General features: G+C 38.8%; 1 protein-coding gene across 1 annotated transcript in view; it reads left to right on the forward strand.

The window, feature by feature from the left end:
• Positions 1-2275: 2275 nt before the first annotated feature.
• capn1 (calpain 1) overlaps positions 2276-23638 on the forward strand; it is a 26353-nt gene continuing 4990 nt past the window's right edge. Inside the window, exons 1-15 of the mRNA XM_060875049.1 lie at positions 2276-2429; positions 7134-7570; positions 10239-10308; positions 12664-12782; positions 18323-18456; positions 19854-20022; positions 20620-20703; positions 21205-21290; positions 21374-21448; positions 21802-21962; positions 22093-22253; positions 22339-22350; positions 22518-22729; positions 22990-23029; positions 23483-23548. Of these exons, the coding sequence (XP_060731032.1) occupies positions 7319-7570; positions 10239-10308; positions 12664-12782; positions 18323-18456; positions 19854-20022; positions 20620-20703; positions 21205-21290; positions 21374-21448; positions 21802-21962; positions 22093-22253; positions 22339-22350; positions 22518-22729; positions 22990-23029; positions 23483-23548 (1641 nt within the window). The 5' untranslated portion in view covers positions 2276-2429; positions 7134-7318. The remainder of the gene's footprint in view (positions 2430-7133; positions 7571-10238; positions 10309-12663; positions 12783-18322; positions 18457-19853; positions 20023-20619; positions 20704-21204; positions 21291-21373; positions 21449-21801; positions 21963-22092; positions 22254-22338; positions 22351-22517; positions 22730-22989; positions 23030-23482; positions 23549-23638) is intronic.

The following is a 23638-nucleotide window of genomic DNA, read 5'->3' on the forward strand; positions in this document are numbered from 1 at the left end:
TTTTTTTCTCTATCAGATGTAGCAGAGACAGTAATGACTGTGTCTCCACTGAGTTGACTGACTAAAGGAGATTCGGTGACTCTAAGCTGTGAGGTTAAACACTCCTCTACAGGCTGGACATTCAGCTGGTACAAAGATGTTCTCTGTCAGAAAAAGACAGGGTTCCCTCAGGCCCAAAACATCACTCCTCTCAGACAGCAGCAGAGGATCTGGAGGCTCCTACACTCTCAGTTCTGTTACTCTAAATCACAGAGGAGTTTAAATTGTACAGAGCAGAGAAAGGAGTCTTTTACACACAGTACAGAAAACTACAGCCACTTTTGATCACTGGTGAGGAAATAAAACTATGATAGTGTTGAATCAGATTGTAGATGCCTGTCTGTGTGTGTGTGTGTGTGTGTGTGTGTGTGTGTGTATGCATCTTCAGTAACTTCTCTTCTGTTGCCTAAATGTCTTGTTATTAATTTTGTTTTATAAGATTATTCAAACATTTCAGGATATCTGTAATTTTGACTGCTGTTATCTGACCATAAATCTAAATTGATTAAATTCACATTCATTTCAGTATCAGCACATTGCTATGCAAAAAACATTAGACTTTAAACGTTTAAAGCCACTTTAAACTTTACAAGTTTAAAGCCTCACAGCAAGCAATTTTTTTTTAATTGCTAATTAGAAAATCATAATAAAATTATTAACTGATTACTTTATATTTCATGTGTTTTAGGTGAATCTGCTTCAGTGTGTGAACAGTGAGAGAATACAGTTATACTGAGGAATTGTTCGATTGTTCACCTTCCTCCCTACTGTACATCACGCACTGGAGTTTACTGGTGTCAGTCTGAACCTGGAGGATGCATTAATCCTGTTTCCATCACAGATTTAAGGAGCTACTGAGGCAGTTTCCGACCAGACCACTGGGGGGGTACTTGCAAGCCCTTCATCGCAGCCGTCTTTTCCTTTGTATTCCCCATGTGATTCGTGTATTGCCTTCCCCTATTGTTTCCCTTTAGTGTGTGCTAGAAAGAAAACATCCATTCCTTCTCATTAAAATCACCTTGCTACATTTTTTAACAGTCAATAATCATTCATCAAAATGATTTTAATTATCAAAAATTAAAAAATAATAAAACAATCACTAAAATTCTATTTAAATTTATTATAGTGCTTATAACAATTGCAATGTCTCAAACCGCTTTAACATTATAAGAGTATAAACATAAAAGAAAAGGTTCATATATATTAGATATATTTTAATGTATTTATCCCCAATGAGCAAGCCTGAGGTGACTCAGGCGACTGAGGCGAGGAAAAACTCCCTTGATGGTAAAGAAAGAAATTTGAGAGGAACCAGACTCAAAGGGGAACCTCATCCTAATATGGGTGACACTGGGGGGTGTGATTATAAATATACAGTCTGACAGTTTGTCCTCAAAAACCACATGTAGTTGGCATCTCCTCATATTATGTCCGAATACTTCATGATGCACAGTCCAAATTGACCTGGTAGATCTCTAGATACCTCGTGATCCTCACATGGTAGGCCTCATCTCAGTGAAGGTCCAAAATCTTCATGGCACGGAAGACAATCGGAGCTGGTACAATTTCTATGTGCCTCGGGACTCAAAGTGCTTCAGACTTTGCTTTGATCAGAATGTTGTGAATTTAAATCACAGCTCCTTCAGCAAAACCCTCAACTGCGTGTTTGTATCTTGTCTCAGCTGTACGTTTTCAGCAAATGTAAAATGCAAAACATTTCCAAAAGCAATAGCTGTAGATTAACTATAAAGCAGACAAAGCTTCGATACTGCAGTAAAAAAAATGGACTCTTTGAATACTTAATTTCATAGCTAATTAGCAATTTCAATGACAACTGGGATTAAGTTAATAAAATCTGTAGACTGCTTCACTGTGTGTCCTTAATGTGTAAAACCGGAGGGTGTCGCTGTTGAGCAACGTTTCAAATAAATTAAGGTTTCAGGTATCGTTTATACCTTTCTACTGTACCAGTATTTTGCTTTTTGAAAATTACTTTGCGTTTTGACATAGTTTTATTTAAAAGGAGTGACTTCATGTTAGATAACAGAAAAGTACAACATTTGCCATTAATACATTTTTTATTTGCTCTAGTAATTAGAAAATATTCATAGAAACGTATATTGCATTTACTTAAACATAGACAGCTTTCGTTAAACATACTTAAAAATAAGCTATTTTTCTATACTTACCTAGATACTATACTGTTTAGTATGGTAGTATGTGACAGATCTGGGTTGTGATTTTATTGCGCATGCGCAAAGAGTTAGGGCGGTTCTGCCAGTAGAGCTCCAGACTGGCTGTGTGAAAATCTTTGAGAATCCGGATGGGCAATAAAACATAAAACTCTCTACTAACGCTTTTGTTCAGAGAGCTGCAGCAGATAGGCTTGGGTAAGTTGTTCTGTTTGTATATCTGCTTTTAAAACTTAACAGCTGAATTTCTTTGTAGTGTTTTTTTGTTTGTTTGTTTGTTTGTTTGTTTGTTTGTTTGTTTTTAAAGTTAGTAACCTTGTACATGTTGCCTTTTTTATGCAACTATGTAGCCTGAGGATTTACTGTTTACATTTACATTTCAGGCATTTGACAGACGCCCTTATACATTTATCTTATCTTATCATTTTATTCCATACCCTGAAGCAGTCATGCTCAAGATCTCAGCAGTGGCAGCTTGGTGGTCCTGGGATTGACCCCACAACATTACAGCAGTCTTTTTAACCTCTTACTAATGTTTTGACAATTGGTCCTCTAATATTTTCAGCTGAGATGGTTTGCAGGAAAAAGTCTAAAAACATATGTCTGTTTGATGAACAGTTCCTTATTAGGTTTATCATGAGATGTTAATACGGAAATGGGCAACATTCAGCTTGACACAAGCCCTAAAATAAACACACACATTGCTTATCTCTAACCACACATGCTCAAATACCCTTTAAACAACATCCCCCAGCCAAGTCAGTGCTGCAGAAAAGACGCCATTGGCATAAATGTTATGATGACACAATATGATCTTAGAGAAGAATCTAGTGATCGTTTTGGTGACCACATTTTTCATCTGTTTACTTCCTAACACCTCGACAGGAAGTGAATGGTTTCGTCAGTATAACTAGTGTGGGTTGGTGCTTTTGGCACACAAATGTCTGCTCAGCTTTGTGGGTAAGAGCTAAGATTTATTTATGTATAGCAATGTTTGAGACACGTCTCAGTATCGGTTTAATGCCCTAAAACTGTTTGGATGTTGCTAACATGTCAGGCAAGTGTTTGTTTTTGAGGCATGTGAAACATTATGGGCGTGATTCCAGCATTGCTTCTTTCCTGGTAGATTTATGCACTAACTCCACTCATTATTTTTATTCTCTAGGACTGGGCTATTTAACTAAAATTCATAAAGGTTTGGCTACTTGAAAGTCCTGACTCACTAAAGTATAGTGAGTTGTGGCAATGCTTTAATTTGTATTCAGTTTAAGACAGTTTTACAATAGGCATGTTGTGTTTTGGCTGGTGCTTCACGTTAACACTTGACAAGAGCCATGGATGCTGAACAGATGAGATCCCTGAGACACAGGGCAATTATGGGCAATAAATACACCTCTGTTTGTTTTTAAACTAGAGAGCATAAATCATCGGATATATGAATGGAAATCTATGAAAATTCCTTCCGTTTTGAAATAATGTCTCCTATGTGTTATTAGGTGACGATATAATGCCAGTGTTCCTGGGAGTCCTGATCCTAATAAGGTTAAAACGAATGTATATAATTGTACATGATCTACTGTAAGCTAAGATCTGAGATGAATGCCAATTCCAAAAAAAAAATCTGCATTGAGTATGATTTTAAAGAGGATCAAAAGAGACATTGTTTGGCTAGACAACCACTGTTACACAGTGTCAACCACTGTTACACTGGATAGACGAAGTTCATTTGAGTCCTCAGTGGTTTCCCTGGATTTTATAAATGCTAATATGGGAAGTGGTAAAAGTTGAAACTTTTCTTCTTTGAATTACAAGTGCATACATGACTGCTGCAGTATTTTTGCCTGAAGTGTCAGCTGCCTAGAGTCCACACCCACAAGTAAAATTTAGCCACATACCTGGAATCAGGAAAATATATGATGCGATCTAATTAATGCAATGAACCTGCATGCCAATTGATTTGTGTGTGAGTGTGTGTGAGTGTGTGTGAGTGTGTGTGAGTGTGTGTGAGTGTGTGTGAGTGTGTGTGAGTGTGTGTGAGTGTGTGTGAGTGTGTGTGAGTGTGTGTGAGTGTGTGTGTGTGAGTGTGTGAGAGTGTGTGAGTGTGTGAGTGTGTGAGTGTGTGAGTGTGTGTGAGAGTGTGAGTGTGTGTGTGAGTGTGTATGCGCTTGTGTGTATGCGCGTGCATACACATGCATACACATGAATATGTGTAGTGTGGGTGGTAATTTTGGAACACCAGTTGTTATAAACTGAAAGAAGTTATGAAAGCCAAGCTGTTGTACTGTGGACCACATATTTTGTAATTAGTCAACATCTTAATGTTGCATTGTTTATCATATCTAATAATGTCTCACTTTTAAATAGATTGTAAACTAAAGACTCACCTGCCTGGAAACATCATAAACAAGCTATTATCAGGCCTCATGCCCTGCGGGCCCTTAGATCGCCTCTTTTGTGAATGAGTGAATGAATCATTTAGCCAGTCACGCATTTCTTGAATTGTAAGCTTTTGTATAAATACATGTACTGATCTCCTGGTGCTGTGTGTGTGTGTGTGTGTGTGTGTGTGTGTGTGTGTGCGTGTGTGCGCGCGCAGAATAAGAAAATAATTAATTCCTTTGTTCCTAACCCTCATTATTTTACACTATCATCTCCATTAAGACTTGACATTTTCAGTCATAAAACCAATTCAATCATTTTCCCAGTACAGAATCTATGCATTAAGCACAGGATTAAGAAGTCTTTTTATTCTGCACTACACTATGAAGACTTTTATATATCAGAGGTCATGCTATGTGTATGAACTTGCTGTCATATTTTTTTTATAAAGCAAAGTCCACATAGTGTTAGAAAGCATAATAAAAAAACACCTTAATCCTGCACTTAATGCATAGATTATGGGAGGATGATTGCATCTGTTTTATGACTGAAAATGTCAAGGCTTTATGGAGATTATAGTGTAAAATTGTGAGGTGTTATTTGTGAACAAGTCAGCTCTTGTTAGTAAATGTTGATAGCCAACTTGTATATATGAGCTGATTGGTTTAACTTTTTTTTAATGCAGTATAATAGAAGTTAAGGATTACAAGACATTTTGCAATTACAAATAATTATTAGTCAAAAGATCACACCATTTGTCTGAGAGATCACACTAATAAGAGTCAATTCTTATTAGTGAGCTGCATCAAATGATCTGACTCTCTGAAATCAGACAGAATTCCAACTATAAGTTTAGAGGACTGTAATGTGTTGCTGTTTAGAGCGTTGCATGAGAGAGATTGGTGTAATGAGAAGTTGTGGCTTGTGGTCTAAACCTGCTGTTTGTCTCCAACCAATAAGAAGCAGAGTAACAGGGGAAAAAAAAATATTTGCAAGATGAGCTGAGAACCAGGCAGAGAGTGGGAGGAAATACTGAAGAATACAAACATGGATGAATTATGTTCAGGATAAGAGATCTCGGGTTCTAGGTGGCTTCTTGATACTAATGCAAATTCATTTTGCAAATATTGTTTGCAATATATTCCAACTACACACACACACACACACACACACACACACAGAGAGACACACTAAGATTATTGGCACATGGCAACATGGCAACACTTTTCCATGCGAGAAAACCACACCCTCCCAGCTGCTTTAGCTGTTTAGCATTGTGTGTGAGGAGTCCCGGCTCAGCACAGCAGTTTGAACAGTGACTAATCAAGTCTTGGACGTACTAAATAGGTCAAAGAGGAGTCAAACTAGTAAAGAGGGAAAAAAAAGAACAAAAAACTGGACCCAGAAAACAGGCTTGGCTTGAATTTCGAAACCATTTTTTAAGGCTGTTGAGTCTCTTCTTTGGCTCAGACGCAGAGACGATGGTCAAAGACAACTGTTGGCCTTGAACACAAAAACAAGCACCTTGATTTACACACTTGGCAAAGTGCTGAAGAACTGTAGTTTCTGTAGGGTTTTAGACACACTATGTGCATGTTAACTATTTTAATCAGTGACAGACATTTTTTAAATGACCTTGTCTAGGAAGAGTTTCCACTTCAGGACACAATGATGATCTGCAGGATATTCGATGAACTTGAGACTTTTCCAGGACTTGTTGTGTCCTGGATTTGTTTTGAGAGTTCCTTGGCTTTTATCATCCTGTTTCTTTGGCATGTTCTATGACACTATGACAAACTTTGCAGACTTTAAGGAACAGCTGTGTTTATATTTAGATCATGTGATCATTAGATCGTTAAAGATGAATTCAGTTCGCTAGTCGTGTGACCGGGTAACAACTGGTTATATCAGAACTAATTCAGCGGCTTCACTGCAGTGAGGGTGAATATTTATGTGGTCTTATGTTTACATTTTTGACAATTCTGGCCTATTTTATGTAACTTCATCACTATTCCATGCTTTTCAGTTCCAGGTGTTAACAGGACAACTTGTGGAAAAGGTCTAGTGGGGCAAATAATTCTGTAAGCCATTAGAACTATTATAGCTATTAAAAAACATATTTTGCTACCATGCGATTGTAGTTTAACACAAACAACTAATATCCCACACGGACTGACACTGACACCCAAGCAGCTGTTTTCCTCTCAGATTATACTGTATTGTCTTGGGCTTGTTTTGGAAAAATATGTATTTTAATAATCTATGAAAATACTCTCGTTACTGATTACGACAGACTGTGTTTCCCACAGTTTTTACAGAAATTTGATGAACAGTAACAGTCTTGTTTGACTGTTTTGCATGATGAAGGTGATTTGCATCCTGTGTATAAGAAGTGCATTTCCAGATCTGTGTTCTCTATACATGCTTTTTATATTTGTCTTCAGACCTCTATCCTGACACTGAAGTGGCATTTCATATCTCATCTTCAATAAAAATACTCTCATCTCTTCTTGTCTTTTTTAGGAGTTACGGGACCAGCCTTCACTTTTCCACCCCATGAGCCCGATTTTTGCTTTTCCTTCACACTTCGCTCCCTAGAAAAGTGACACGGCCATCCGGATCTTCATTAGCTTAACTTTGCACCATCTCCTGTGTTGTCATCTGTTGTCACCTAATTTTTTTTTGGAAAACACGAATCTGCAGCAGTCATGGAGCCTATTTACGCTACGGGAATGGCGGCCAAGCTGCGCAGTCAGTGGGATCGAGATGAAGGTTTGGGACAGAACCATAACGCTGTCAAGTTATACGGGCAGGACTACGAGATGCTGAGGGTGCAGTGCCTCCAGAGCAGAACCTTGTTTGAGGATTCCAACTTTCCTGCCTGCACAACTTCACTGGGTTTTAAAGAGCTTGGGCCCCGCTCCTCCAAAACACAAGGTGTACGCTGGATGAGGCCACCGGTAAGTGACTATATCCTTTCTTTGCTTAAACAAATCAACTGAAAATTAATATGCTTGACGATTTGTGAGCGTCCAACTCCATATCTTATAGGCAGAGAAGACTAGCTAACTTTTTTTTTGTGCTGCATTTCTTTCTTGTTGGAGCTTCTACTAAGCTTATGACTTGTTCACCTCTGTAAAGAGATTTTCTGTATATATATATATATATATATATATATATACAGTTGTGTTCAAAATTATTCAACCCCCACTGAAATTGATTGTTTTGGTCGGTTTGACATTGATTATGATAATTCAGTCATCCTGCTTACAATTAAATCAAAGAGGCACATGTAGGTCAGACAAATATAACATAACATTTATAATGAAATAACCACAAATGTCTTTTCTGAGCTCACATCATTATCAGTTTTATTCAACCCCCAAGTGACATTCAATCTTAGTACAACATCCTTTTACAGTTATAACAGCTTTTAAACGTGAAGCATAGCTTGACACAAGTGTCTTGCAGCGATCTACGGGTATTTTCGCCCATTCATCATGGGCAAAAGCCTCCAGTTCAGTCACATTCTTAGGCTTGCGCACTGCAACTGCTTTCTTTAAGTCCCACCAGAGGTTCTCAATCGGATTTAAGTCTGGTGACTGCGATGGCCACTTCAAAATGTTCCAGCCTTTAATCTGCAACCATGCTCTAGTGGACTTGGAGGTATGCTTGGGATCATTGTCCTGTTGAAAGGTCCAACGTCTTCCAAGCCTCAGGTTTGTGACGGACTGCATCACATTGTCATCCAATATCTTCTGGTACTGAAGAGAATTCATGGTACCTTGCACACGCTGAAGCTTCCCAGTACCTGCAGAAGCAAAACAGCCCCAAAGCATGATTGACCCCCCGCCATGCTTCACAGTAGGCAAGGTGTTCTTTTCTTGTTCTTCCTCCTCCAAACATAGCGTTGATCCATGGGCCCAAACAGTTCTAATTTTGTTTCATCAGTCCACAGAACACTATCCCAAAACTTCTGTGGTTTGTCCACATGACTTTTGGCATACTGCAGTCGACTCTTCTTATTCTTTGGGGACAGCAAGGGGGTGCGCCTGGGAGTTCTGGCATGGAGGCCTTCATTACGCAGGGTGCGCCGTATTGTCTGAGCAGAAACTTCAGTACCCACATCTGACAAATCTTTTCTCAGTTCCTCAGCAGTCACACGGGGACTTTTCTCCACTCTACGCTTCAGGTAGCGCACAGCAGTCGAAGTCAGCATCTTCTTTCTGCCACGACCAGGTAGCGTTTCAACAGTGCCCTTTGCCTTGAATTTGCGAATGATGCTTCCTATGGTGTCTCTTGGTATGTTTAACATCTTTGCAATCTTCTTATAGCCATTGCCCTTCCTGTGAAGAGTAATCACCTGTTCTCTTGTCTTCCTGGACCATTCTCTTGACCTCACCATGTTTGTAACCACACCAGTAAATGTCTAGAAGGAGCTGAGTATCACAGTCATTTTAAAGCTGCCTAATTGGTGCTTATTAGGCTTTATTGCTGCTCCCTGATATCCACAGGTGTTTTCAATACCTGATTGAAAACACTTCATTGAACCTCTGTTCTTCAGAGTGGTAGTCTTTAAGGGGTTGAATAATTATGTCAATGAAGAATTCACAAAAGAAACATTTACTACTGTATTACAAAACTAATTGATGTCATTTTAGTTGCATATGGTTCTTTAAGAAGTCCTTGTAGGATTTCATTCTGAATACAATTACAAATGTACACTAAATTCCCTAAAACCATTTACAGCATTGGGGGTTGAATAATTTTGAACACAACTGTATATATATATCTATATATATCTATATATATCTATATATATCTATATATATATATATATATATATATATCTATATATCTATATATATATATATATATATATATATATATATATATATATATATATATATATATATATATATATATATATACATACATACACACTTTGATGCATGGGTTTGGAAAACCACTAGCTTTATCTGAGTAGTTCTTGGTTTGCAAATAAATACTGTAGTACTAACATTGGAGCAGGAAGTTAAAAAACTAGGAATTTAAAAAACTGCTGGAACTAGAAAAGTTCTTTGAAGAAGTTCCTCATCTCCTGGAAACCTTGTTTTTGGGCACTTAAGTGTATTTTACAGCTGTCTCTGCGTTAGCACACAGAGATTCTTTACTATTATGGATGAGTGTGTGTCAGAAAAAAGGCAGTATGTGGTCTGTACCAAGCTCCAGGTGATTTCTGGGAAACAAAGTGCATGGGTGCTGCTATGGTAGTGATTTAACAAGCATGCATGTAGGCTGACAGCAGAGACCTCATCAGGACTGAGTTGGCAAAACCCCAGTGAGAGATCCATTCTGACCAGGTTTTTATTATGTTGCACATTTCCAAGGAAGGTGTAAGGGGTGTGTTAGGGAAGGCTGGCTCATGCTTTCAAACCTATAAGGAAATCGTAAATGGTGAGGTGAAGGTTTATATTAGTCACTCCTCAGAAATGAATCATGTTGATTCTGATTTTTAGTAGTGGTCAATAAAGGAGGTTGTTTTGCGCAACAATATGGCCAACTCAATAACTTTCTTTCTGTGTGTCCCGTCAGTTTTAATATATAGATCTGTGTGTGTGTTTACAGGAGTTCTGCTCTCGCCCCCAGTTCATAATGGATGGAGCCACTCGTACAGATATCTGTCAGGGAGCACTGGGTGAGTACTGATAGATCGGACAGAAAAATATTGTACGTCCAAATTAGAAGAAATCTAACAAAAAGTTATTCTTAATAAGGATTTGGGCTACCACAAGAGCAGCTTCAGTACTCAGTTCATCCTGGCACAGAATCTTCATGTCTTAGGAACTATATTGGAGCAATGATGAATTCTTTCAAAAGAAATTCCCTCACTTGGTGTTCTGTTGATGGTGGTAAAGGGAGTTATCTAACATCTTTGTCTCAATTAGCCCTATTAATAGAAACGTACCACTCTCATCTGGATTGAAATGTTTCATCATAGGATAAAGTGAATCATTTAGAAGTGACACTTCAGTCTTAGAGGACAAGTGGACAAAACCATGCCACTAAAAATAAAGTAATGCCCTCTACAGCATATCCAAGCAACCGTATATTGATTTTTAATTAGACACATGATGAAAGAAGGCTGCCTTTTGTTCACAGAGACCTTTTATTAGGTTGTGGAGCTGCACTAAAATGCCTGCATCTGCAAAAAGTATATCACCAACGATTCTGCTTGTAATTAATGTTTCTGTGTTTGGAGACCTGCCTCAGCTTGTTTATAACCCTGGCACTTATTAACTGCAAACCAAATCACCGCCCTTGTGTATTTTGTTACATGTCAGGTTTCTACTGGCTAAGTACTTTGGTAAATCCCATGTTTAAGAGCTCAGACCTACAGTATGTAATCATGAAACACAGAAAAGTCATTTTATTCATTACTACATGGACAAGCTTGCTGTTAATCTGTTTAAAGGGACTACATCTAAATGATTTATGACTAAATGACTACATGAGGGGGGGCACGGTGGCTTAGTGGTTAGCACGTTCGCCTCACACCTCCAGGGTCGGGGTTCGATTCCCGCCTCCACCTTGTGTGTGTGGAGTTTGCATGTTCTCCCCGTGCCTCGGGGGTTTCTTAAGGGGACTCCGGTTTCCTCCCCCGGTCCAAAGACATGCATGGTAGGTTGATTGGCATCTCTGGAAAATTGTCCCTAGTGTGTGATTGCGTGAGTGAATGAGTGTGTGTGCCCTGCGATGGGTTGGCACTCCGTCCAGGGTGTATCCTGCCTTGATGCCCGATGACGCCTGAGATAGGCACAGGCTCCCCGTGACCCGAGGTAGTTCGGATAAGCGGTAGAAAATGAATGAATGAATGAATGAATGACTACATGAGATAAATAACGTACATGCAGAGCAGGCTTGTACCAGTGCTGTAACAAATTCCTAAAATTATGCATGAGTCAGTAATTGTCAGTGTGTTGTGTTTAGAAATGCTATCTTAACTCATGTTAGTGAAACAGCACAAAGAATGCATGACAGATTATTTTACATTATCTTTTTTACAGGAAGCATGATAGATTATTAAAAGTGAACCTGGCCATAGAAGAAGTCATGTCAAGAAGCTTTTATTGTCATTTCAAACATATATAGCTAACCCAGAACATAGTGAAATGAGACAAGGTTTCTCCAGGACCCTGGTGCTACAGAGAACAAGAACAAAGCAACATAGAACAACACAGAGCTAAGGACTTAAGTAAGTTAGTCCTATCCACATAAAGTGCAGCTGTGAAGACAGTGCAAACAAACACTGCAAAACAAAAGCAGCACTGGCCAGTGTACATACTGTATAAAAATACAGGAATAAACACTTAATATAATAGCAGCAGTTACATGAGGTATTGTAATGTATGGGGCAAAACAGCATTTGACTGATTGTGAAAGACAACATGTGCAAAAGAGCAGAAACAGTGTGGAAAAACAGCATGTAAACAGTTTGATATGGTGGTGCTGTGTACATGGATATATATATACTGTACAGTATATATTGGATGAGTGTGTATTTGGTGTAGGTCAGTGAGGGCTCGAATGCTTCTGTACCTTTTTCCAGACGGCAGGAGGGTGAAGCTTGTATGTGAGGTGTGTGTGGGGTGAAGTGTGTGTGTGTGTGTGTGTGAGAGGTGTGTGTGCGGATGCAGCGTGTGGTGTAAATGTCTGTGATAGAGGGAAGAGAGATGCCAATGATCTTCTTAGCTGTCCTCAGTTCCCAAACCAGAAAGCTATATTATAATGCTCTTAATGGTTCCTCTGTAAAACTTAGTTCGGAAGCAGGGAGGGAGTTCCTACTTCATAGGAAGTAGATGCGCTGCTGTAATAAAAATAATTAGTTAAAAAAAAAAATAAAAAAACAGTTTGTTATCCCATTTTAACACTATACCAATAGAGAATATTTAAAAATTGGGTGTTGAACAATTAGGAGTAGAAATCCAAAACCCCCTAACAGTACACACTCTAATGTAACAAACACTTACAACTGAGTGTGTGTGTGTTTCAGGTGATTGTTGGCTCCTGGCTGCTATTGCCTCTCTTACCCTTAATGATAACCTGCTGCACCGTGTGGTTCCACATGGACAGAGCTTCAGCGAGGGCTATGCTGGGATCTTTCACTTCCAGGTATATACACATATACACACACACACACACACACACACACACACACACACACACACACACATACTGTACACACATGCGTGTACAGACTAAGTTTGACATCCAAGACTTTAAAGCCAGTGATATGGGGAAGAATGGGTTAAATAGATTAATGGATAGAAACAGATAAAATGAAATTTCATAAATATGGCACGGAATGGAATATAAATGAGTGGCATAAATCCGAGTACGTGGGATGGGAGAGGACAAAATGAAACGGTAGAAAAAAGTGTGGAATTTAATAGAGCAGAATTAAGTAAAATGGAGTACAGATGAGTGGAATGGAGAGAATATACAGTAGAAATGGAACATAATAAAATGGAATTGAACAGAAAACTGGAAATATATGAAAGTGGTAGAAAGGAATGCAGTAGAATAGAAAATCAAATGGATGAAAAAGGGTATGAATATGAAGTAGGAGTGGTAAAGGAGAAAATAGATTGGGGTTTATAAAATAGAATTAGAATAGAATTTTTCATTAGGGATAGTAACTAAGGGCAGGCAGGCAGCCATAGACTGAGGTGTGTGTGTGTGTGTGCGCGCGTGTGTGTGAAATGTTTTTCTATTTACCCTGTCTGTATTCACTCCCTCTCCCTTTATGGTTTACTTATCTCTTTTCATAGCAGGGGCTTTACTACGTGCAAATGCAAACAGAAAACCCTGTGACACACAGCCGCATGTGGGGGGAGCCATCTGTGTTGTATCACTTTTGTGTGTCTGTGTGTGGGTGGAGGTTTTTACTGTGTGTACAGTTCAGATCAGGTGTGTAAGTCACTGTAAATTGGGTGTTTCCTCCTCCAGGGTGTTTCTCACACACTGGGAATAAGAAAATCTGTCAGAGCTGGTATTTTACTTTACGTTTTATTTGGTGAATTTCCTGCAGTGTTTAGTGCAAGAATTAGAGAACGGAGTGTTTTTCTAAGCAGGTCTTCTGGAATTCGTTCACTGTAAACCGTCACTGATTTCAGATACTTTGATCATTCCGGGACGGAGAGAGAGCATGACAGAAAGTCACCATGTCGTAGCCTGAGGCTCAAAGGAACGTCCCTAATCCACTCAATCTATCCGGTTACACCAGCCTCAGATAGATATGTTAGTGTTAACATGCAGCCTCTGCTCTGAGATACCTGAGATTTCTTTTTGAAATCTTCTTTCTGAATTCTGTTGTTTAGACATTGTGTTATTTGTCATGCTGAAAGTTTCCTGGAAAACTAGAGAAGAGAGTAAGTGTGGGCATATTTTAGTGAAGTGGTAAATATGCTAACACGGCACACAATTTTCTATTTAAAATATGCACTTTCTCTAAAATTAGGTGGCTCCGGTTGGCCGTTTTGGGAACAAGGTCAGCGAGATTAGATTGAGATGGTTTGGACATGTACAAATGAGGGAGATGGTTATGTTCGAGATGGAGCTGCCAGGTCAGAGGTCAAGATGAAGGTCAAGGAGGAGATATAGGGATGTGTTAAAAAAGGATATGAAGGTAATTGGTGTGAGAGTAGAGGATGCTGGGGATAGCGTTATTTGGAAACTGATGATTCCTGATGTTGACCCCTAACGGGAAAAGCCAAAAGAAGTTTTTCAACAAAATTAGGTATTCTTATGCATGACTTGTAATGTCACAGAATATCATAAAAGTCTCTTTATGTTAAGGATGATGTGGTGTGTATTTTTTTTGGCTACACAAGGAATTAAAAACTCTCAGGACATGCTGTTATAGGAAAACAATCAGCAACACATTGGTAAGACATGACGTTCACAAAGAATCTTTATCCCTTTCTTTCTTTAACGCTTCTTTTAATGCCAAACAGCCGGTCCTTCACCGGGCTTTGTTTATTACTCTCTTCACACTAAACACTATATTAACAGTTACACAAGGACACTACATAGAAACCGGTTAAAAACATACGTATTTGAATAAGTGGTTAGAAGCCGTAACGTATTAGGTTGAAAGCATTAATATAAACCTTGCAGCTGTAACTATATCCAGAGCTGCTGTTGTCAAAAATGTAACAACTTGTGGACCAATCAGATTAGAGAATTTTTCAGTTCAGTGTAGTAACGTGTAGTCAATAACTGACTGAGATTATGGCAATGTTTCCATCTCGTAGAGTGTGTAGGTGACAACAGAAGAAAACAGCACTGTTCCTAAATCCTACTCTCTAATCCAGGCTGCCACCAAGCTGCTTACGTCATTAGTATCTACTCAGTCAATCCTGACCTTCTCCCTGTGTATTGTTAAAACTGGGTGTGACACCTAACACACACACACACACACACACACACACACACACACACACACACACGGTGTCTTGTATTTCCTAAACCCAGTGCTGCTTTAAGACGATCATTGTCCCAGCTTTGTTCAAACTCACTACTTGATACGACTTGATCTTGAGTAGCAGGTTGGGATGCTGAATAATATTTTCCTTCCTTCGTCGTCAGTGTTGCATACGTTAATTTTGTAGATGTCAATAAAAGTAGCAAAACCAGCTTTTTTAACAGATCACTGCTGCATTTGTGGTGCCTTATATTTTGCAAGCTCTAATCCTCAGGATGTTTGACGTGTAGTGGGGAAAAAAACATGGATGCCTCCAGGAAGTCTGCTGTCTGTTTGCTCTGTCACAGCATATAAATCAAATAAAAAAAAACTAATATAAGTGTGGGCTGAAGTGGATTATTGTTTTACTAATATAGTGATTTTCTAACATTCATGAAACATGAACTTGCAGCACAGCAACGACAGCAGACAACAGTGTGTAGCTTTGCAACAAGCTAGCTGGCTAACATTAGTGAACTCTAATAATGATGATTAGCTTCTCAAAACAACTGGCCAGTTTTATAGATTTTACCATGTACCTTGTATGTACATTATTGTCTGTAATACTGCTTTAAACTCGTTTATTAATTTATAGCCGCATAAGGAGGACGTTAAGCTGTTTACAGTTTTTATTTACCCAAAGTCGAAGGTGCAAGTTGAGGAAAAGCGGAATTATATGCCATTTATTAGGAAAATGCATTCACAGCTCTACTGAATTTTCAAGTCTGTTTTGGTCAGAAGGTAGAAGGTACTCTGATGTTATTATTTAACAAAGAAAAATATGTAAGCCTGTTGATTTGAAGTGTCTGAGGCAAAGCAATAATTTCAGGGCGGATCACTCCTTCAGAGCTGTTTGTACTTTGTAACATGACACGCTGCATTTTCCTTTGTGTTATTTACCTCAATAGAGCTTAAAATAAAAAAGGAAGCAGAACTGATTATGGGTGGTACAGTATATATAAGTGATAATAGAACCAAAGTGGTTTTGTGGACGTTCCCAAACATTAAATGTAATTATAAGGTAAACATTTTAAAAAGGAAATACATGTCAACTCATGAATGAATATAGAATTCTAATCTCTAGCAAATTGCCGTCATTTCTGGAAAACACTTTAGGATATGTGTAGTGAGCTTGGATTCAGTGCAGAAAATGGCAACAAAGACTGACGAATTTTAAACTAATATATTCTCTCATTTATAGCTACCTTCATGCTGCTTTTCATCCGTACTACATAAAACAGAAATACATACAACCATGGGTGTAAATCCCGGGGGGATTTAAATTTTTTATTTTTTTTTTTTAAATATCACACTCTCTATTGTGAAAAATATGTATATATACCTAAATAATTGTGTAAGTAGAAAAAAAAACAAACGCAAAAAATGCATTTAGAAACAGTTGAGTTCCCCCTCACCTTCCTCACAGAGGTTTGACCCTCTGACTGCTTTCCCAGTTAATCTCACCTACTCTGCACACACGAGTCAGGTGTGTGGCTGCGGCTCAGTTAATGTTGATCTCCATTAAGAAGGGGATTTTATTCACTTTAAATAAAGCGATTCTCTTTAATGTAGTTGATGCAGACTCGTTCATAAATTAGTTGCGGCAAAAATGCTGATTACCGATGTAATATTCCATGAATCTGCTATATTAGCGATTAAAATATTACTTATATAGTTAACGTTAGCTTGTTTACAATAGCTTGTACAAAAAACGCCAAAGCCGTTTTGTTGTTTTTATACATAGAGCAGTTACTGTAAACCGATTATTTAATAATTGATTTTGTTACAAAACATTACTTATTTTATATATATTTTTCAGTCATGTTTATATTTTATTGTATGTTGATGGCTTAACTGTAAACAACACAAACAATGCAATAAATAGTTTTGAAGAAAAATCTGCTTTGTCATTGAACCTGAGAAAAACTTTGAAAATGCCCCTAATGACACAGTCTCCATGCTACAATAATAATGATAAAAGCAAAGTTCATTGTGAGGACATATCTTTATAAGTACTATTGGACTGTATTATTTGTTTCCCTCTTCAAAAATTGCACGAGAAATTTTATATTTATTGTCCCCCCGTATTGTTAAATGAAATTTACGCCCATGCATACAACAATATGTTGCTAAGGACTAAATAAAATGTAACACTGTTTCACATACAGTACTATGTATGCAAACAGTACAAGACACAATGCATTACAGTAGAGAGAGAAGAAGAGAAGACTTAATTTTTGTCAAGTCTACATTACAGCACAATGAAATCCTTTCTTCACATATCCCAACTTTTGGAGGTTGGGGTCAGAGCACAGGGTCAGCTATGATACAGCATTACTGGAGCAGAGAGGGTTAAGGGCCTTGCTCAAGGACCTAGCATTGGCAGTGCTGGATCTAAATCCCTGATCCTCTGATCAACAACCCAGAGCCTTAACCACTTGAGCCACCACTTTCCCACAGTCCTGCCCCACCTAGTAGTATACACAGCACAGAACAGAATGTATGACAGCAGCAGGTTGTAGCAGCTTTTAAAAATAATAATGGTATGTAAACATTGCAGTGTGAGTGTATAGTTGAACATGACTGTGCGCGTGCGTGTGTGTGCATGTGTGTGTGGGAATTTAATTAGTTGCTGTCTTTAATCATTTCCAATTATAACATTTGGCAGTCATTCTTATCCAGAGCGAAAGTCTTTTATCCGAAAATACATCCTGTTACTGGTTCACTCTTATCAACATAACAATGCTGCTGGGGAAATGGTATATTGCCATCTTAGTCTGACATGGCATGAGAAAGAACAGTGCAGCAAGGAGTAGGGTAAGAATGAAGCTTTCCAGAGACTCGGTGTAACTCTACACAGATGTCCTGCTGAAACAGATCAGTACAGCTGCTTGGAGATGACACGATTGTGGGATTTCATTATGAGATCAGTGTAACTTGTGTACATGAGGCGTATGAAGTAGTGTGTGAGTGTGAGTGTGGTAGTGTAGGCTTGTGCATGTGGTGTGTGTGTGTTTGGGTGAGTGAGAGGTGGTCTATGCTTGTGAATGTAAATTATGAAGTGGGGTGTGTGTGTGTTCTGTAAGTCCACAAATTACTGTTGTTGTGCCATCTGGTGGTTGTAGTCTGCATATTTGAGATGTCTCTGTGTATTTGTCTCCCTTTCTCTCTCCATTTTGTTCTGTAGTTCTGGCAGTTTGGTGAGTGGGTTGATGTGGTGATTGACGACAGGCTGCCGGTTAAAGATGGGAAGCTGCTGTTTGTGCACTCTGCGGAGGGGTGCGAGTTCTGGAGTGCTCTGGTGGAAAAAGCCTACGCCAAGTAAGACACAAAAAATCAAAGATTTTATATACATACGGTCTGGCTGAGTGTGAGGGTTAGTTATAAGTTGAGGTCATGAGGTGTGCAGTAGGATTCTGTGGGACATAAAGGATTTTGCTCTCCTACATTTGGGAGCAGTTAGACATGATGATTACAGGACAATGAGGCTGACAGTGAGTCCAAGCTTCAGCTTCAACTGCCATCAGTCATTCTTTTGTTATTCAGCTGATTTCAGTTTTATTTTAATTGACATCAAGTTTGACTATTCCTGCTTGTAATTAAAACCAATGCACGAGCAGAAAGGTACGAGCAGAAAGATAAATTTTATATTCAGGCCCATGCACAGCACTACTTCAGGAAGTGGGGTCATTTTAAATAATGTTACAGGTGTAGGTTTGGTTAAGTCACAAACATTGCAACTGGAAACACCTGGATCTGATTGGCAATGGCTTAGACCTTGCTTCAGTATCTAATTTCTACTGGCAAATTCTTCATCAGTGACCAGCTGATAGATCAGACTTCGACAATACAAACTTTATGTTAAAACTGGAATAAATGTCCTGTTTACATAAGTGCACATTTTATCCATATAGTATACAGCTATATAAAGGAAATCAGTTATATAATCCAGTGTCACCCAGATAAGGATGGCTTTTCTTTTGAGTCTGGTTCCTCCCAACGTTTCTTCCTCATATCATCTCAGGCAAATTTTCCTCATCATTGTCACCTCTAACTTGGGGGGTGACTCATTAGGGATTCATCGATAAATGTATAAATAAATACATTTATAATGAGTATAGTGTACATTTATAAGTATAGTGAATTTATCCTGAATTTATATAGTTCTGTAAAGCTGTTTTGTGACAATGTTCTTTGTTAAAGTGAAAATACAATTAAATTGAATTGAACTGTATACTGTAGACTTGTACGGTCCTAAGAACTGCTGATGTAATCTTCACCACTGTCTTGTCTTGTCTTTGAGCACAGTAATGTTATAGTATTGTACCGTATTCATGAAAACACCGCCAATCAGAACCTGCATCTGCAAAAATGCATCTGACATTAATTTAGCATAAAACACATAACATGGCATGACTTAACAACATAACACAAAATAAACATGCAACACATTAGTAACAGGTGACGATATTCATGGAATAAAACATGACTTTAAATTACCTTAAATGTGACATATTGTTAAAAGTGCTGTACAAAGTAATTGTTGTTAATTGAATTGTCATTCTTTTTGATTTTTATTTTTTTGTGGTATGTGGTACTAGGGATAGGTGGAGAGAGATGATTCGCTGTGGCGACCCCTGAAGGGAAAAGCCGAAAGAAGAAGAAGAAGTAGTGGTACTAGTAATGACTAAACTATTATTTTGGTGTGTGTGTGTCAGGCTGAATGGCTGCTACGAGGCTCTGTCAGGTGGCAGTACATCCGAAGGCTTTGAGGACTTCACAGGCGGTGTGACGGAGATGTATGAGCTGCGCAAACCTCCTGCTGATCTTTACCACATCATAAGGAGGGCTGTGGAGAGAGGATCACTGCTCGGCTGCTCCATAGATGTCAGCTTCACATAATTGCACACACACTCCACCGTTTATTTCAGAAATATAAACAGGAGTGACAGCATAGGTTCTGGAGAAGCAAAACTCTGGAGATTAAAGATAAACACTGAGATCTGCAGTCAGAAACAAGGCTGGAACATATTTCTGATAATTCATGAGAGAACTTGAGCCTAGTGCACAGTTAGATTAGAAATGTGCAATTTGGTATTGACTTGTTTGCTGTTTCTCAGTTGAAACTCGACAGAAGTGTGTTGTAGAGTTAAACACGATTCAGAATGTGATTTGTACATTAGAAATATTTTCAATTAAAAAATTATTTAAAAATTACATTTTAAGATTTTGAATACCACAGATATGTACCAGTAAAATATTTATCTGCTTCTCGCTTATGACCAAAATGATATACATCTAAAGTTTTTTCAGTACAGGACACATAAATAAACTATATACTTTACAGGACACATAAATAAACTATATACTGTACAGGACACATAAATACTACTTTACTTTATCTTTCTTGTTGCTTCCGATATTCAGTGACTCTTAGAACTCGTTAGTCATTGAGTTCTGTTGTGTTTTGTTTGTATCCTATAGATCAGCAATTCTAGTGACATGGAGGCCGTCACCTTTAAGAAACTGGTTAAAGGCCACGCCTACTCTGTAACAGGAGTGGAGGAGGTGAGTTAGTGACGGCTGGTCGAGACAGTAGAAGTGAGGAGTGAAATATCTATAAGTAGCTGGATGATGAGTCTGTTTGGGTTGAGCAATGCATTATGTCCTGAGGTCTCACCGTGTGGTTCAAACTTCTATACACAAAAAATAAAGGTACAGATTCAGCTGCCTTTTTAAATATTTAAAGTGTTTAATGGTCTACTATCTCTTTTCTTTGAAATCCAACCAAAACAAAGCAAACATACATAAGCAAGTGTCATCATATACTTTTGTGTTAGGTTTGTGAGTGTTGCTCTGTCTACATTTTATTTGTCCTCCAAACGATTTGGGAAAAACCCAAAACCCAAGCCATGGATGATGATTTCAGCGCCACTGACAGTGTCGTAGCGTTCAAATGCACTCACTGTGAGAAACTAGAATTAAGTGTAGGATGTGTTAGATCTCTTCCAAGACTTTGTTGTAGGTCTGTTTTGTTATACAAAGGTAACGTGTGAACATGTGTGTTAGGTGTCTTACAGAGGAACCCCCACCAAGTTGGTGCGCATCAGAAATCCCTGGGGAGAAATGGAGTGGACTGGAGCTTGGAGCGATAAGTAAGAACGAGAAGTCTTAAAGCACAACGTAAAGCAGAATGCTGATGAATGTGACACTGCTCATACTGCTGTGCTGGTTTCAGTGCTAGAGAGTGGGACAGTGTGGATGCATCCAGCAGGAGCAAACTGCATAACCGCAGTGAAGATGGAGAGTTCTGGTGAGTGTGTCGGTCTGTGAGTGTGCGGTGCGGTCTGTGAGTGTGCGGTGCGGTCTGTGAGTGTGCGGTGCGGTCTGTGAGTGTGCGGTGCGGTCTGTGAGTGTGCGGTGCGGTCTGTGAGTGTGCGGTGCGGTCTGTGAGTGTGTCGGTCTATGTGAATGTGTATCTGTGTTGCTTTATTACTAATGTTAATGAATCATTTTTGGCATTTGATTCTCTTTTTCTTCTTTTCTTTCCTTCGTGTCTGTTTCTCTGTATCTTTGTCCGTCCATCCGTCCGTCCATCTATCCATCCATCCATCTCAATTTCTTTCTTCCCACCTACCTATGTATTTCTATCTCTCTCTCTTACAGGATGTCTTTCACGGACTTCCTTCGGGAGTTTAGCAGGTTGGAGATCTGTAACCTGACAGCTGATGCTTTAGAAACCAGTCAGGTGAAGAAGTGGAGCACATCATTGTACCAGGGTGAATGGAGGAGAGGCAGCACAGCTGGAGGATGCAGAAACTATGCAGGTGTGTGTGAGTGTGTGTGTGTGTGTCTGTCTGTCTGTGTGTGTGTCTGTCTGTGTGTCTGATAGTCAATACTGTCAAGTTTATTGTCCAAGCATTAATCCTTCTCCTTTAATTTATCCACAATCCTCAGCTACATTCTGGCTCAACCCTCAGTTTAAGATCAAACTGGTGCACCCAGATATGTCAGGACAAAACGATTGCACTTTCCTAGTGGCTCTCATGCAGAAAGACCGCAGAAAACAGCGCAAAGAGGGCAAAGACATGGAGACCATCGGCTTTGCGATTTACGAGGTGCATAGTGTTCAAGAAGCTCTGAATCAAATGTTAATATTGCTTCAGTTTTTTGTTTTTTTACTATCTCTTTTCTCTATTTCAGGTCCCCAGTCAGGTATGATGATGGCTGCTGAGGTTGAGTGTTAAAAACTATTTTAACTAAACATGGAAATGTGTGTGTTTGTGTGTGAGAGAGAGAGAGAGCCTCATGTATGTAGACTTATTTACAGTTGTCATGACAAAGCTGAGCAACCTTAAATTCACTGCCCTTTCCTTTGGCAGTTTGTAGGCCAGACAGGAGTTCACTTGAAGAAAGACTATTTCCTTACACATGGTTCCACCGCACGCTCTGAGCTCTTCATCAACCTGCGTGAGGTCAGCTCACGCTTCCGCCTTCCTCCTGGAGAATACATCATCGTCCCGTCCACGTTTGAGCCACAGAAAGAAGCTGACTTCGTGTTGCGTGTTTTCTCTGAAAAACCTGCTGACTCTGTGTGAGTGATGAGGAAGAGTGAGGAAACGATAGAATTGTCTTAGTACTGTAATCTAGTAGGTTAGAGGGTTAGAAAACAAGTCCTGTGTAGTAAATCAACTATTATGTTATAAATAATATACAAATTAAAACCACAAACTCGTTCACAGAGACAGCTTTTGTTTTGCAAATGAATTATAATTAATGTATATTGTTTATGCCATGTACATGTATAGAGTGCTTGAGCACAAACTGACTTAAACTTATCTCCTCATGATGTAGGGAAATGGATGACGAAATCAAAGCTGATCTTCCTGAAGTGGTGAGTTGGGCAGATTCACAAATCTACTTCATAAGTTCTCTAGTGTCTAAAAAGACAAAGAGACCTTCATTTAACCGGATGATGCACTTGCTTATTCAACCGTGAACAACAGTGTGGGGAATGTTGGACATTTCATGCACTCAACACATAGTGGAACAGCAGCAGGGCTACCAGTCACTGATCTGATGCTAAATGAGGAAAAATGTCTTTTAAATTAGCCCACGTTGTGTGATTTTTATTTTTCAGCATTTTAAAAATTCACTGTATTCTGCTAAAGTGCATATTGTGTAGTCATTTGGGACACAGCATTACTTTAACATGCATAAAAAAACAACATACCTGTGTCCACAGGTCTGATGTCAAAAATCTGACCAGCGATAAAGAAAGTAAACGTTAAGAATTCATTGTTAACTATCACTGTTTCTCTCTGTATATCATTTTACTTTCTTCCAGAAATGTTTGGATGAGAGCCAAATCGATGCTGGATTCAAGAGTCTCTTCAGACAGCTGGCAGGAGCGGTAAGAACACAGAGGATGTGTGTGGAGCAGGGATTAAACAGGATTCCCAAAATTGTTCTGCAGCTTTTTATTCCATGATTCCCTCAGTAT

This window comes from Tachysurus vachellii, chromosome 7 (genome assembly GCF_030014155.1).
Source record: "Tachysurus vachellii isolate PV-2020 chromosome 7, HZAU_Pvac_v1, whole genome shotgun sequence".
NCBI classification, from domain to species: Eukaryota; Metazoa; Chordata; class Actinopteri; order Siluriformes; family Bagridae; genus Tachysurus; species Tachysurus vachellii.